This window comes from Erpetoichthys calabaricus, chromosome 3 (assembly GCF_900747795.2).
Source record: "Erpetoichthys calabaricus chromosome 3, fErpCal1.3, whole genome shotgun sequence".
NCBI classification, from domain to species: Eukaryota; Metazoa; Chordata; class Cladistia; order Polypteriformes; family Polypteridae; genus Erpetoichthys; species Erpetoichthys calabaricus.
This window is the reverse complement of record NC_041396.2, coordinates 295471065-295486410: the sequence shown is the minus strand read 5'-3', so window position 1 is coordinate 295486410 and position 15346 is coordinate 295471065. Positions and strand designations below refer to the sequence as shown.

At 46.4% G+C, this 15346-nt stretch overlaps 1 protein-coding gene across 1 annotated transcript in view; it reads right to left on the bottom strand.

Moving 5' to 3' along the window:
• The window catches only part of tns2a (tensin 2a), a 241378-nt gene extending 227106 nt beyond the window's left edge, over window positions 1-14272 (bottom strand). The window contains exon 1 of the mRNA XM_051924783.1: window positions 14065-14272. Within this exon, the coding sequence (XP_051780743.1) occupies window positions 14065-14181 (117 nt within the window). The 5' untranslated portion in view covers window positions 14182-14272. The remainder of the gene's footprint in view (window positions 1-14064) is intronic.
• Between the last annotated feature and the right edge of the window lie 1074 nt (window positions 14273-15346).

Below are 15346 nucleotides of genomic sequence, written 5' to 3'. Positions count from 1 at the left end.
AGATGGGACTCGGCAACAAAATACATTTAGGACGACGGTACTCATGTAGCACTGCTACAAATTTGGTGACCAACAATGAACAATCCAGCAGGATGGGCAAAAGTGACAACTAAGTGGCTCAGGAAACAAAACATCGACATTTTGGGGTCCATGGCCAGGAAACTCCCCATTGAGAACTTGTGGTCAATCCTCAAGAGGCGGTGGGTGGACAAACAAAAACCCACCAATTCTGATTCTGCAGGAATGGGCGGCGGCCATCAGTCAGGATTGGGCCCAGAAGTTGATGGACAGCCTGCCAGGGAGAATTGCAGAGGTCTTGAAAAAGAAAGAAGGGCCAACACTGCAAATACCAGGGTGAGTCAAAATTGTGTTAACATCTGAATGGTGGAAACACAACACATACTCATATGATTTATAGGAATGTCTCAACCTGCTTGCCATCATGTTCAACACACAAAAACCAACGAGCAACGATACCATTTTAAAGCCCAGACACACACTTCACGGGGAACAGATGATAATACCACAGTCTGTATTCTGTCCTTCAGGTCATTGATATCACAAACTTTCCTGCTATCCACGCGCTCCTTCACCAGACCCCATAACCACAAATCACAGGGTGTCAAATCAGAAGAGTGTGGAGGCCATGGCAATGGTCCACTGACCTGGAAAGGTGTGGTCGAGATCAAAATAACCCTTTAGTGTTAACATAATTTTGACTCACCCTGTATTGTCATTGTCAATAAAAGCCTTTGAAACTTCTCAGCCAAGCGAGTGGACTCACTCACAATTGGGCTTAAGAACACAGCCATGAATAAAGAATGGGACCAAAACATCTTCTGCCAACCATCCAAGAACAGTTTGGTGACCAATCCAGCATGATGGAGCACCAGACCAGAAGGCAAAAATGAAAACTAAGTGGCTCAGGAAACAAAACATCAACATTTTGGGGTCTATGGCCAGATAAGTCCCCATTGAGAACTTCAAGAGGCGGGTGGACAAACATAAAACCCACCAATTCTGATTCTGCAAGATCAGTCAGGATTGGGCCCAGAAGTTGACTGACAGCCTGCCAGGACGAACTGCAGAGGTCTTGATAAAGAAAGAACGACTAACACTGCAACTATGGACTCATTGTCGATAAAAGCCATTGAAACTTCTGAACTGCTTGTAATTCTGCTTCAGCACACCATAGAAACATCTCTCTATTATAAAAGGAAATTCTGAGATGTGACTTTTTCGAGAGAGATAATTTCAAGTCCTGTGAAACGAGACTTTTTGCCAGGAGGTTTTTTTGAAGTCCTGCCCTCATCTCGACCATTTCTGGTTAATGGCCCACGCCTGTGGTCTTCTCACCTCTCGTTGGTGTGAATGCTTTGGTCAGACACAGTTCCAGCACTCTCAGCTCTTATACATCTTTACGTTTTCCTCATTTTAATACAAGACATACAATCTATTTGTTTCCTTTGTTGTAGTCCTTTTCTGGACAATAATTTTATACGTTCTAGATGACATGTCAATGACTAAGCGAAGAAGAAAGGGCAGGACGTCGAAAAGAGGCCCAAAAGCATTGGAGAGAAAAGAATTCAAAAAAGAACAATAATAATCTATGTGCAAATTCAGAAAATAAGGAAAGTAATAATCAGCCCGGAACAAGTGAAATTGAAAACCTAGCAGGTCCAAGCGGGGTTGGAAATAAAAGACAAAGAGTAGAAGACAAAGTAGAACGTCGTGAAGAGGTTCAAAAATGTTGGCGCGGTACACATGCAGAGCAGGTGAGAGATTATGAAAGTACTAAAATTTGAAAGTCTCAAAAAACTAATAGTAAAGAACACATTCGTGCAAACAAATGGAAATTATTACGCGGTGAAATAACGGAACAGCGAAAACAGATCGAATATATGGACATACAGTAGGTGATATGTCAGAAGTATGGAGATATTGTTTGTCTTTAAAGTTTAAGTCAGAGACTTGTAGATCGTCCAATTCGTGTTGCCATCAGGGAAAAGTAGTAGAAATTATTACTCGGTGAAATAACGGAACAGCGAAAAGAGATCGAATATATTGATCGGATTTAAACTTGTAGATCGTCTAATTCGTAAAAGTAGTGTTTCTTCTCAATGAAGAGGTCGTATCCACGTGAATTAAAAGATTTGTTATTTGATGAAAGTGAAATCCACAAACACTACGGGCAAAATATCCGAATCTACAATAATCTTGAGTATTGATTGATGCGAACGCGAACAAACGTAGATTTACACAAGAATGGACCACACGCTATTAGAATCTGTGATCCCGCAACAATTAAAGCTACGACAAGTTTAATTTTGAAGAAAAGGTTTATATTTGTGATCACGGAGAAGTGATGCAACATAGAATCGAAAGAGTTAAACGATTTGATGGATTAGAAATTCTACACCCAATAATGGATACAAATCCATGCGCAACATGAAACACAGTTTTCTTTCAATTTATTATGTTTTACAATTTTTTACTATGGTTAATTACTCGCTGTAATGTAAAATAGTCAGGTCTATTATGCATATGTAACAGTTCCCATGAAAATAACAATCTGTTTCAAATTGTACATCTGCTTCCCCATACGCGAGTGGCAGAGCTGTGAAGTGGGTAGCGCGCAGGGCCCTCCCGGGGGTTGGTGAGCGAAGCGAGCAGATGGCAGAGACCCCTGGTGTGACAGAAAGACCTAAAAACACTGAAGCAGCCAACTCGTGTCCATCTCGAAACTTTTGGCCACGGCTGTAAGTGCGTATGCATACTGTAAGCCTACTCCACCTCCCACGTGACGCCACCGCCCGATCTGCTCAATCCACCTCCCTTCTGGGTGACCTCAGCTAGCAACCAATTAACAGAGAGGCCCCAAAATGATAAACACCATGGACCCACGGGAGGACGCACTTCATTTTGTTAAATCGTTAAAAAAAACGCATAGAAACCAAAATATACTTAACCACGGGACATCCTTGGCCTTCCACACCCTGGAAAGGTTAACACGTTGAATGCTAAAAACGAGTTACAGTATCTCACAAAAGTAAGTACACCCCCTCACATTTTTGTAAATATTTTATTATGTCTTTTCATGGGACACCACTGAAGATATGACCCTTTGATACAATATACAGTAGTCAGTGTACAGCTTGTGTAAATTTGCTGTCCCCTCATAATAACTCAACACACAGCCATTAATGTGTAAACCGCTGGCAACAAAAGTGAGTACACCCCTAAGTGAAAAATGTCCAAATTGTGCCCAGAGTGTCAATATTTTGTGTGGCCACCATTATTTTCCAGCACTGCCTTAACTCTCTTGGGCATGGAGTTCACACGAGCTTCACAGGTTGCCACTCCTCCATGACGAACGACATGACGGAGCTGGTGGATGTTAGAGACCTTGCGCTCCTCCACCTTCCGTTACAGGATGCCCCACAGATGCTCAATAGGGTTTAGATCTGGAGACATGCTTGGCCAGTCCAGCACCTTTACCCTCAGTTTCTTTAGTAAAGCAGTGGTCGTCTTGGAGGTGTGTTTGGGGTTGTTATGTTGGAATACTGCCCTGCGGCCCAGGGAGGGGATCATGCTCTGCTTCAGTATGTCACAGTACATGTTGGCATTCATGGTTCCCTCAGTGAACTGTAGCTCCCCAGTGCCGGCAGCACTCATGCAGCCCCAAACCATGACACTCCTACCACCATGCTTGACTGTAGGCAAGACACACTTGTCTTTGTACTCCTCACACACGCTTGACACCATCTGAACCCATTAAGTTTATCTTGGTCTCATCAGACCATAGGACATGATTCCAGTAATCCATGTCCTTAGTCTGCTTGTCTTCAGAAGACTGTTTGCAGGCTTTCTTGTGCATCATCTTTCAAAGAGGCTTCCTTCTGGGACGACATCCATGCAGACCAGTTTGATGCAGTGTGCGGCGGGCGTACGTTCTGAGCACTGACAGGCTGACCTCTGCAGCAATGCTGGCATCACTCATACATCTATTTTCAAAAGACAACCTCTGGATATGATGCTGAGCACGTGTACTCAACTTCTTTGGTCGACCATGGCGAGGCCTGTTCTGTGTGGGACCTGTCCTGTTAAATCTGTCGCTGTATGGTCTTGGCCACTGTCCTGCAGCTCAGTTTCAGGGTGTTGCCAATCTTCTTATAGCCGAGGCCATCTTTATGTAGAGCCGCAATTCTTGTTTTCAGATCCTCAGAGAGTTCTGTGCCATGAGGTGCCATGTTGAACTTCCAGTGACCAGTAGGAGAGAGTGTGAGAGTGATAACACCAAATTTAACACACCTGAGCCCTTGTAACGCTAACGAGTCACATGACACCAGAGAGGGAAAAATGGCTAATTGGGCACAATGTGGACATTTTTCACTTAGGGGTGTACTCACTTTTGTTGCCAGCGGTTTAGACATTAATGGCTGTGTGTTGAGTTATGTTGAGGGGACAGCAAATTTACACAAGCTGTAAACATTGGAGCAATGTGTCATATCTTCAGTGTTGTCCCATGAAAAGATATAATAAAATATTTACACAAATGTGAGGGGTGTACTCACTTTTGTTAGATACTGTAACTTGTAGTTGGCAATCAATAGGCGGCTGCCACCCAGGAGTTATCTCAAAAGCCGCCTTCGGGGCTGCGGTGCCAAATGCGAGCAAACTTGTGGTTAACACGTATAAAGGAGAATGAAAAATCATAGTGGTGCCATAGAAGAGAACATTTCACGGTGGTCAGTTCTTGTTAGCTATAACGTGGATAATCTTTCACAAAAATAACTGTCATACGCAGAACCAGAGCCTTCTGAATATCCCTCAACGCCTGGCGTCTCACCGCTATGAAGTTCGAACTTTTCGATTTCAACAAATTGTGCAAGATCTGACTTGGAAGACCCAGAGTCTTCTGTTCCAAGTGCCAACTCTGAGGTAACTTCAAAAGATTTTTTTTGTAGAGAAAACAATTTATTATTGTCATTTAGATTAATAACAATGTGTGTAATTGATGCATTAAAATAACACCCTGAGTTTACATTGGCGCCAGTTTGGCGTGGCAGTCAACATGTTAAAATGATAATACGGACCAAGGGAATAGCTGCAAAATATTAAACACAAGAGCCGGATTGTGAGATAAACGAGGGGTCTTTAAATGTGAGTCACGCGCCTGCACACAGGGGGCAGCTTAAGGGCTCTGCTACTGGTAATTCCTCGCTGTTCTACAGGTTGGCGCGGAGTACTCATGTTTTGTTCTCTTCCTTCCCCCTCTGCAGATCGGAAGATTGACGGCTTTAACATTGATGACATCACTTTGGGTGACCCGCCTCCTCCACCCGGAAGTACTTAAAGGTGAAGACATCGCCATCTCTGATGAGAACTCTGTTCGACTCCCACCTGAAAAGACGCTTTTTCAACGCCACTTGTACGACGGGTTTTAGTTATACAGGGTTTGCCTTCGGGTGTCTCTCTCTCTCTCTCTGTCCGTCTTACAGGTGGTCTATAAATACACTAAGGGGGTCTTTTAGACAACTCACGAGGCGCTATGTGAGATGCAAGGGGGGGGGGGACCCAAAAATCCCTGGCATCCGTCAATAGCGTGGGAGTGGGGTTGGGGTGTAGATATCGAAAATGCAGTGAGGCATCGTATCCTTAGAGTCTGCTTAATCAGTCCGCCGAGTGGCATCGTGCAGAGCTGGTCAAGTGTGTGTTTCTGCTATCGTGCCGGTGACTTGACTTTGGTGATTTTTCGTTTTTCAAGAAAATGCCGATGATCCCATTTTTCCAGAATTTTTTTTTCTCCTGCAGACGGACGGTCAATCGTCGACATTAACTCTTTGAGGGCTGAATATTTTTTGCAGGCAACTCAATTTTCTGAAAAGCACGCAAAGCAAAGGTTTCAACGTAAAACGTCTGCTGCTGTGGCTGCTGTCGGCGCCTGTCCAGGGTCTCTGGTGGCTGTGTAGGGGGCTGCTCGATGGCCGGTAGGAATGCGTGGCAGGCTGGTTGCCTGGCCTCTCTCCGCGTGGCAGTGGGATGCAATCTGGTTTGTACCTCTTGTCATTGTAAGTGGCAGTCTTCCCAGGTGAACGTTGCTGTAGGCACATCAGCTACACAAGCGTGTTCAGCACCACGATCAACTGGGGATCCGGTACCTCACTTGTATTATCGATCTCCATCTCCAGATCACTTGCATCAAAATCAAAGTCTGACAAGTCAGCAATAATACGCAAAATGTCGTCCACGGAGTATTGTGCTTTGTGCATTCGCTTTGGTCTCTCGCCAGATGTCGATGCCATTTTAGAGGGAGGTCGTCTGCTCTTTGCTACTCACGCATGCGCAGCTAATCGAGGTCAAATCAATGAAGCTAACCCTCCTTCTAGCAAAGAGAGTCGCACTAAAACAGCGAGTTTTGTCGCCATTTATGACTGATTACCGTCCTCTACCCCTGAATTTCGACAAACGTCGACATCCGCCCTGAAAGAGTTAAATAGAACTGCTGAGTCGTCTACAGGGGGAACAAAAAAATATCTGGTGAAATGGCGCACCCGAAAAACAGAATTTCACACCATGACAGGGCATTGGCAGTCAACGAGTTTTTAACCAAAAACGATGTGTGGGTTTGCTGCTTCGCACCCTCGGCATCCACCAGATCTCCCTCCCAATGAGCTGTGCTGGGTCACCCGCCTAACGTTTCGACCATTCTTGGTCTTCATCAGAGGAGAGACTGAGCCAGCATGGAAGAGAGGGGTTTTTATGGGAAAAGCAGCAGTCGGTAATTCAAAGATCAGACCCCGTCCTTCCTACAATTTCAGTTAACGAGGGGCTGGGAGTAACTAACCATTATTCTGTGTGGAGAAAAAGGAGAAGCCATCCTAATAAATAGAGCTTGAAATAGAAAAGCCCTTAAACCATAAATAAAATAACCCCATTACAATCCCATATACTGAGTATAATTATTCAAAATACCTAAAATGAATTTTATAAATAGTGTACAATTTATACAGGCAGTCCCTGGGTTAAGCACGAGATGCGTGTTTCTCATTGCAGCTGAGGCCCTTAGTAACGGTATGATAACCTTGGGTGACCCGCTCAGTATTAGGGTCTTGCTAACCCTTTTGTCGAAAACGTTTTTAGCTCTGGAGTCTCTAGGCCCTTGGTAATTGTTTTCCTTTTCTTTGACGCATCCCCAACACTTGCATTGGATTTACGCTTTGGCGTCATCGTTCAAGACTACTGTGCTCTGATCGGACATATTGAGTCGCGATGTCACTGGCGCATTCAAAAACGCGATCATTCTAAACTGCTTGAATAAGTACGCGATAGTTCATGTTAGAAACGAAAGAGCGGAAAAAACGAGCTTTGAAATGATTTGTCAGTGACGCCCGTAATCTGAAGTGAAGGCTACGAATGAATAAGCTTGAACTGCCACATACTTGGGGGGATAAATGCACCCCCCCGGATGCCAAATGCTTGGGGGGTTAATGCACTCCCTGGACACCACATCCTTGGGGGGGGCTAATGCACCCCCCGGACGCCACATACTTAGGGGGGATAAATGCACTCCCCGGGCGCCAAATGCTTGGGGGGGTTAATGCTCCCCCTGGACACCACATCCTTGGGGAGAGGGTTAATGCACGTCCTGGACGCCAAATACTTTTTTGTTGCACTTGTTAACCCTTAAACTGACACATACTTGGGGGGGGGTAATGCACCCCCCCAGATGCCACATACTTGGGGGGGTTAATGCACGTCCTGGACGCCAAATACTTTTTTGTTGCACTTGTTAACCCTTAAACTGACACATACTTGGGGGGGGGGTTAATGCACCCCCCCAGATGCCACATACTTGGGGGGGTTAATGCACGTCCTGGATGCCAAATACTTTTTTGTTGCACTTGTTAACCCTTAAACTGACACATACTTGGGGGGGGTTAATGCACCCCCCCAGATGCCACATACCTGGGGGGTTTAATGCACCTCCAGGACGCCACATACTTTTTTGTTGCACTTGCTAACCCTTAAACTGCCACATACTTGGGGGGGGGGTTAAATGCACCCCCCCGGACACCACATACTTGGGGGATTAATGCACCCCCTAGACACCAAATACTTTTTTGTTGCACTTGTTAACCCTTAAACTGCCACATACTTGGGGGGGGGTAAATGCACCCCCTGGATGCCACATACTTGGGGGGGTAAATGCACCCCCGGACGCCACATACTTGGGGGGGGTTAAAGCACCCCTCAGACACCAAGTACTTTTTTGTTGCACTTGTTAACCCTTAAACTGCCACATACTTGTTGGGGGGGGGGTAAATGCACCCCCCAGATGCCACATACTTGGGGGGGTTTAATCCACCCCCCCGGATGCCACATACTTGGGGGGGTTAATGCACCTCCAGGACGCCACATACTATTTTGTTGTACTTGTTAACCCTTAAACTGCCACACACTTGGGGGTGTTAATGCTCCCCCGGATAACAAAATATTTTTTCCTGCACTTTTGAAGGAAACGTCACAATTCACCAAGAAAAAGTGAAATTTTAATGGAACGCATATTTTTTTCATGCAAAGAGCATCACAATCACATCATTTTACATACTGCCAATGAACTGTAAAAACTATAAAAGAAAACTACTGTGACAATCTATTATGATATGTACAAGGTGCAAGTGACTCCATTGATGAAATTCAGTAAATCACCGAGCCAGCTGTGCTTGAGCTGGCTGACACGGGAGCACACAGAGGTAAGCGCTGATGCTGGCAGGCTAGTCGAGTGCAGCGGCTCAATCTCAGGGACAGTGATGCTGATTCGCTACAGGGTGGCGCCAGTGGTCACAAGCTGGCTGCTCAACAAATGGACGGCACAGACTGATCAGCTCCGACGTGCTGGCAGATTGCAATGGGAACTGACTAGAGCTGGTTGTGGCGGTTTAAGGGTTAACTGTAACCACTAGGGGGTGCCAGCGAGTCCCGGACCCCAGACTCAATAATACCCAACACAGTCACGGGTTCAATTGATTGATTTTTAAATCCAATAAGCACACAAACAGTGAATCAGCCCCCCAAAACATACAAGCTATAAAGCTTTTTGTCTCCTTGAGTATCACCCGCTGCCTCCCGACTCCCCAAGATACGTTAATGGGTTCCTTTAAAACTGGACCCGGAGTATCCCCTGGTGACCTGGCATGACTTCTGGGGAGACTTTCCAGTTTGTTTGAGAACCAGAGTAGTCCTCCCCTGACAGAGCCCCTTTATGGCATCCAGGGACCCCAAAAGGGCTGCACTCCTGGATTCCAGTTCCCATGAAGCCCTGTGGGTGTCCAAGCTGGGATGCCTCTTGTGGACCACTGCCACCTAATGTTTCATGGGTGCCACCAGCTTTCTGCTTGTCCGCCCCCGGCACTTTCCATTTTATCCCGAAGACATGCCGCCATCCAGCCGGGATGCCAGTCTGTCCTCGGTGACACTCACAACACAGATACACTAAGGGGAGGTGGCAGCACTCTATCCTAAAAATGGAAGATGCGCCGGTACCACATACTGGTAAGTATGAGCCCACTTTAAGCACTGGCCACCATGGAAGAAATACAGGAAAAAATGCCAGCGTCACTTGACACGGTGACAAAAGATGAGTACCGGAAATGTTTCCAGGAATGGGACAAACGCTGGGACAGGAGGATTGCATCTCAAGGAGAATATTCCTAAGGGATTTTATAATAAAGATTTTTTTAACAGTTTCAAGAATTTTTGGGTGCTGCCCTTGCAGTTGATTGACGGTCCCTTTGACTCATTGCGTCACATAACACTACAACTCCTCCGGTCCCACTGATTGCCAACTATAAATATCAGTGGCACAGGCCTGCCCACTTCCCTTTAAAAAACAACTGGATGCAAATCTCAAGATGGAACCCGTGACATCCTCTCTGCTCTCTCTCTGTCTCTCCAGATGCCAGCAGGAAGTGCCTGTCAGCACCAGGCTGATTAGTTGATTTGTGGGTGGCAGCCGGACATGGGGAAGTGCGTGAAACCATCCTGGCACTCTTCAGGAAGGCCGAGGATGTTTTCTTGACTTCTTCTCACTCACTCCCTTCCTTTTCTTCATTCTATTGCTTTTGAATAATCTGAGGGTTCAAAGGCAAGAAACGTGCAGCCATCCATGCCTGAGCCAGAGGCCAGAGCTTATGTTTTTAGTTTTTTTTTAATTTCACCACCCTGGAGTACATGATAAATCCCTCAGTACTAAGAATTTATAAATTAGAGGATGCTGGGTAATTTGAAATGATGCAAATCACAGATAAAGGCGCTATATATAATTGTATGCAAAAGAAAAGCCGGTCTAAACTAAGGTGTGCACGGGGGGAAAGAGTTTAGCGTGGCGCAGCAACCTAAAAGCTCCAATTCCAGCTTTAAAGACGTCAACCAATCAGAGCAGCTGTGACATCATTAGAGCCCCGCCTCCTCGGCCAACAGGAGGACAGAACAACAAAAGGGCATCACCTGAAAGCCAGTGAAGGAGTGACACACACACACACACACACACACACACACACGCACACACATGTCATCCACCCTCCTCAAAAAATCAAACTTCGACGTTAAACTCGGAAGCCCATGGCGTCCCAACCCTTTTTTTGCCATAGTCTCAGTTTTATTTTTTCAAGCATTTCGAAATATACAAATCTCAAAGTACCCCTTACTGTCACTTTGCTCTCCACGGGGTGACACTCGACGTGTCCGTGTTGGTTGTAAGGGCCGTGTGATGATGGACCTTTGCATGGCTTGCCCACATTAGCTGTTTCCCGCACACTGCACAGAGAGGTCTTCCTGATTACACTGGCATCGCCAGGCTGGGTGCAGATGTGATCCTACCTGGCTGAACTGGGTACCAGCAGGATGAATGATGGATGAGTTTGACGTGTAAATGTCATAATGGGGTGAATAAAAATACTTTACCCGGCCAAAATAGATGGACTGCATAAAGTGGAGCTGCCACCTGACCCAGGATGGCACTACAGTTAGGTCCATAAATATTTGGACAGAGACAACTTTTTTCTCATTTTGGCTCTGTACATTACCACAATGAATTTGAAATGAAACAACTCCGATGCAGTTGAAGTGCAGACTTTCAGCTTTAATTCAGTGGGGTGAACAAAACGATTGCATAAAAATGTGAGGCAACTAAAGCATTTTGTTAACACAATCCCTTCATTTCAGGGGCTCAACAGTAATTGGACAATTGACTCTCTGGCTATTTCATGGGCAGGTGTGGACAAGTCCGTCGTTATGTCCTTATGAATTAAGCAGATAAAAGGCCTGGAGTTGATTTGAGGTGTGGTGCTTGCATGTGGAAGATTTTGCTGTGAACAGACAACATGCGGTCAAAGGAGCTCTCCATGCAGGTGAAAGAAGCCATCCTTAAGCTGCGAAAACAGACAAAACCCATCTGAGAAATTGCTACAACTTTACGAGTGGCAAAATCTACAGTTTGGTACATCCTGAGAAAGAAAGCAAGCACTGGTGAACTCAGCAACGCAAAAAGACCTGGACGTCCACGGAAGACAACAGTGGTGGATGATCGCAGAATCATTTCCATGGTGAAGAGAAACCCCTTCACAACAGCCAACCAAGTGAACAACACTCTCCAGGGGGTCGGCGTATCGATATCCAAGTCTACCATAAAGAGAAGACTGCGTGAAAGTAAATACAGAGGGTGCACTGCAAGGTGCAAGCCACTCATAAGCCTCAAGAATAGAAAGGCGAGATTGGACTTTGCTAAAGAACATCTAGAAAAGCCAGCACAGTTCTGGAAAAAAATTCTTTGGACAGATGAAACCAAGATCAACCTCTACCAGAATGATGGCAAGAAAAAAGTATGGAGAAGGCGTGGAACAGCTCATTATCCAAAGTATAGCACATCATCTGTAAAACACGGTGGACTGAGGCAGTGTGATGGCTGCCAATGGCACTGGGACACTCGTGTTTATTGATGATGTGACACAGGACAGAAGCAGCCGGATGAATTCTGAGGTGTTCAGAGACATACTGTCTGCTCAAATCCAGCTAAATACAGTCAAATTGATTCATGATACAGATGGACAATGACCCAAAACATACAGCCAAAGCAACCCAGGAGTTTATTAAAGCAAAGAAGTGGAAACTTCTTGAATGGCCAAGTCAGTCACCTGATCTTAACACAACTGAGCAGGCAGTTCACTTGTTGAAGACTAAACTTCAGACAGAAAGGCCCACAAACAAACAGCAACTGAAAGTCGCTGCAGTAAAGGCCTGGCAGAGCATTAAAAAGGAGGAAACCCAGCATCTGGTGATGTCCAGGAGTTCAAGACTTCAGGCTGTCATTGCCAGCAAAGGGTTTTCAACCAAGTATTAGAAATGAACATTTGATTTCCAGTTATTTCATTTGTCCAATTACTTTTGAGCCCCTGAAATGAAGGGATTGTGTTATAAAAAATACTTTAGTTGCCTCACATTTTTATGCAATCGTTTTGTTCACCCCACTGAATTAAAGCTGAAAGTCTGCACTTCAACTGCATCAGAGTTGTTTCATTTAACGTTCATTGTGGTAATGTACAGAACCAAAATTAGAAAAAAGTGGTCTCTGTCCAAATATTTATGGACCTAACTGTAGGTGCCTATCCAAGTCGGGGCGACCATATAATGGATGGACTGGGGACAGTTTATCCCCTAGAGGTGAAAGGTGGCAATGCTACTCTTAGGATGGTCCCATTTTGGATAACCCCCCCCCCCCCCCCCAGATTCCAGGGGACATGTAGTTTGGAAGGGCAACCCTGGGTTGCACAAGAGGGTGCTGCTGATTAAAGGTCTCCCAACTTTGGGGAAGAATGACCAAGAAGTGCCATGCTATGTTGTGACATCAGAGCTACTCCTGAGCCACTTAAGTGAGTCAGAGTCAGGAGGAAGAGGACGACACTCACCATGGAGGTGGCAGGTGACAGAAAGGCAAGTGAGTTACTGGCTTCTACAGTGTGGACTGACCTAAAAGCCTGTCAAGTTATCCTTATGCAACCAAAAGAAACTTGGAATTGTGCCTGTGGAAGTTGTGCCAGGTGTTTCTGGGTTCTGTGGCGCACCCAAGGCATCCACAAACACAACAAGTCATCAATCACAAGGAAGACCCACAAAAAAATGTAAAATGCGCCTATCTGTTCATCATGTATGTCACGAGAATGTCACACTCGTCTCCTTTTTGTCACTTTTGGTTATTGGGTCTGACACTCCATCCCGATCTGCACTACCGGCCCACCACCGTCAACATCTTTCACTAAACAATTCACTTGGGTGGTCTGTTTTGCTCCAACAGTCCAAAGACGTTCAGGTTAGGTGGATTGGTGGTTCCCAAATTGGCCTTGGGGTGTGGTTCGAATGGACTGGCACCCTGTATAGGGGTTTGTTTCCTGCATTGTGCCCTATGGCACCACCATGATCCTGTTCAGGACTAAGTGACTTAGACAAGGACTGACTGAATGACAGAACTGAATTCACTTCCTCCGCCATGACATGGACCACTCACTGCCACCTACCAACTGGGAGGATATCGGTGTACCCATGGAATGGGCCGCCACATGTAGGAATGCATTTTGGTCGCTGACAGCACATACAGCCACGCACTTCACGTGTTGGGTAAGTATAGACGAGGCTTTATGCTTTTCTTGGACGTGACCAGCTTTTGTACGTCATTACAATATTTGGCAACCTGGTGATACTTTGCTTGGCACGGCCTAGTTTATTTTTGGTTGGGGGGTGGGGGGGTGGTGATGTTGAAAGGGATTCAAAGCAGCTTAATCTGCAGGCTCCATTGATAGGAAGCATCTGCATGTCAAAATAAACATCTGGTGCCCCCCCCCCCCCCCCAAAGCCCATACAATGTGTATCATTAAATCGATCCAAGGTTGGAGGTGGAACTTCCTCAGGCAGCACAATTGCAGTAAGAATTGCCAAAAAAAAGAATCAAAACAAGTAAGTGACTCCCACCGTCCCACCGTCCCTCCACTTGTCCCATCCCATAACTCTTACCTTAGTCTGCTTCATTTTCATGTCCTTCGTTAGCCCCCCATTTCCAGCGGCCGGTGCCCCCACTGGCACGGGGCACAGCTCTTCTCCGCAGCACTCGGAGCTCAGGGCACACCCCATAGAGGACGGTCCCCTCTTGGTCCCCCTTTTCCCTGCTCCTGTTCCTGCTCCTGCTCCTCTCCTCTCGTTTTCCCCGCCGACTGGAGTGGCTTTTTTTTTTTTTCCCTCTTCCCAATCTGACAGCTGTTTCTTCTTCCCAGCAGGCTGCAAGCTCCTCCTCCTCCTCCGACTCTTTCCTGGCTCATTCACATCCCCCTGCCCGGATTGCTATGTAACCGGCTGTGGTCCAAAAGCTGTCAGGTCTCCGCTCGGGTAGCAGAACTCCACTTCAACGTAGGGGGCACCGGGGTGGCATCTTCACATGTCGTCAGCCAGCCAAGTGAGTGAGTAACTCCACACTGAAGTACTTCCTAACACATCCTGGGAATACCGGCATTGTGTGAAGCAAATTAACTCTTAGCTGCCATGTAGTCGTACAGGGAGAGGGTCCCATTAGTGAACAAATGAACTGCCGGATGTCGCGTAGCTTTAAACGCTCACTAAAGGTCAACGACGTCTTGTTTGAGTTGTCATCTCATTTCCTTTTGCAAGCGGTGCCACGGGGAATGGCAGACGCGACTGACACTGTTGCTCTACCACAACCCCACCACCTTGAGAGTCCGCCACTCTGGATGACTGTGCTGAAAAGGTGGTGGCCTGCAGCTGTCAGTTCTCATCACCCTGCCAGTCAGTCTGCTCCACTTTCTCAGCAACCTCACCCTCTATGTGCCCACCTGACTCCATTCCCCCTTCACGCCCTCCATTCTGCAGTCACACACCTTCACCTCATCAACGCCTCACTTGGTACTCACACTTTTCCTACTAATGGCCAAATCGGCCATCGTATGGTCCCCTCTTGGTCCCCCTTGTCCCTGCACAGGGTTCCTTGGGGCATGTGCTTCGGAAGGGCAACCCTGTTGTGGTTTTATTTATGAAGATTCCATGTGACCCTTTTCATAACTAGCTGGAGTTTCGTAGTCATTTCCCCCTCTAGTGGGCATTTTGAGCAATTATTGGGACCTCTGTAGGTCATAACAGAATGGGGGGTCCCCGGGCACTGGTGCTGGGCCCTCTCTCTCTATTCTCTCTGTATACCGCCTTACTAGTCTCCATCATCCAATACCACAGACTGTCACATCAGTGGTCTGCCGATGATCAGAGAACCATACGGCTCCAGCCGGAATCT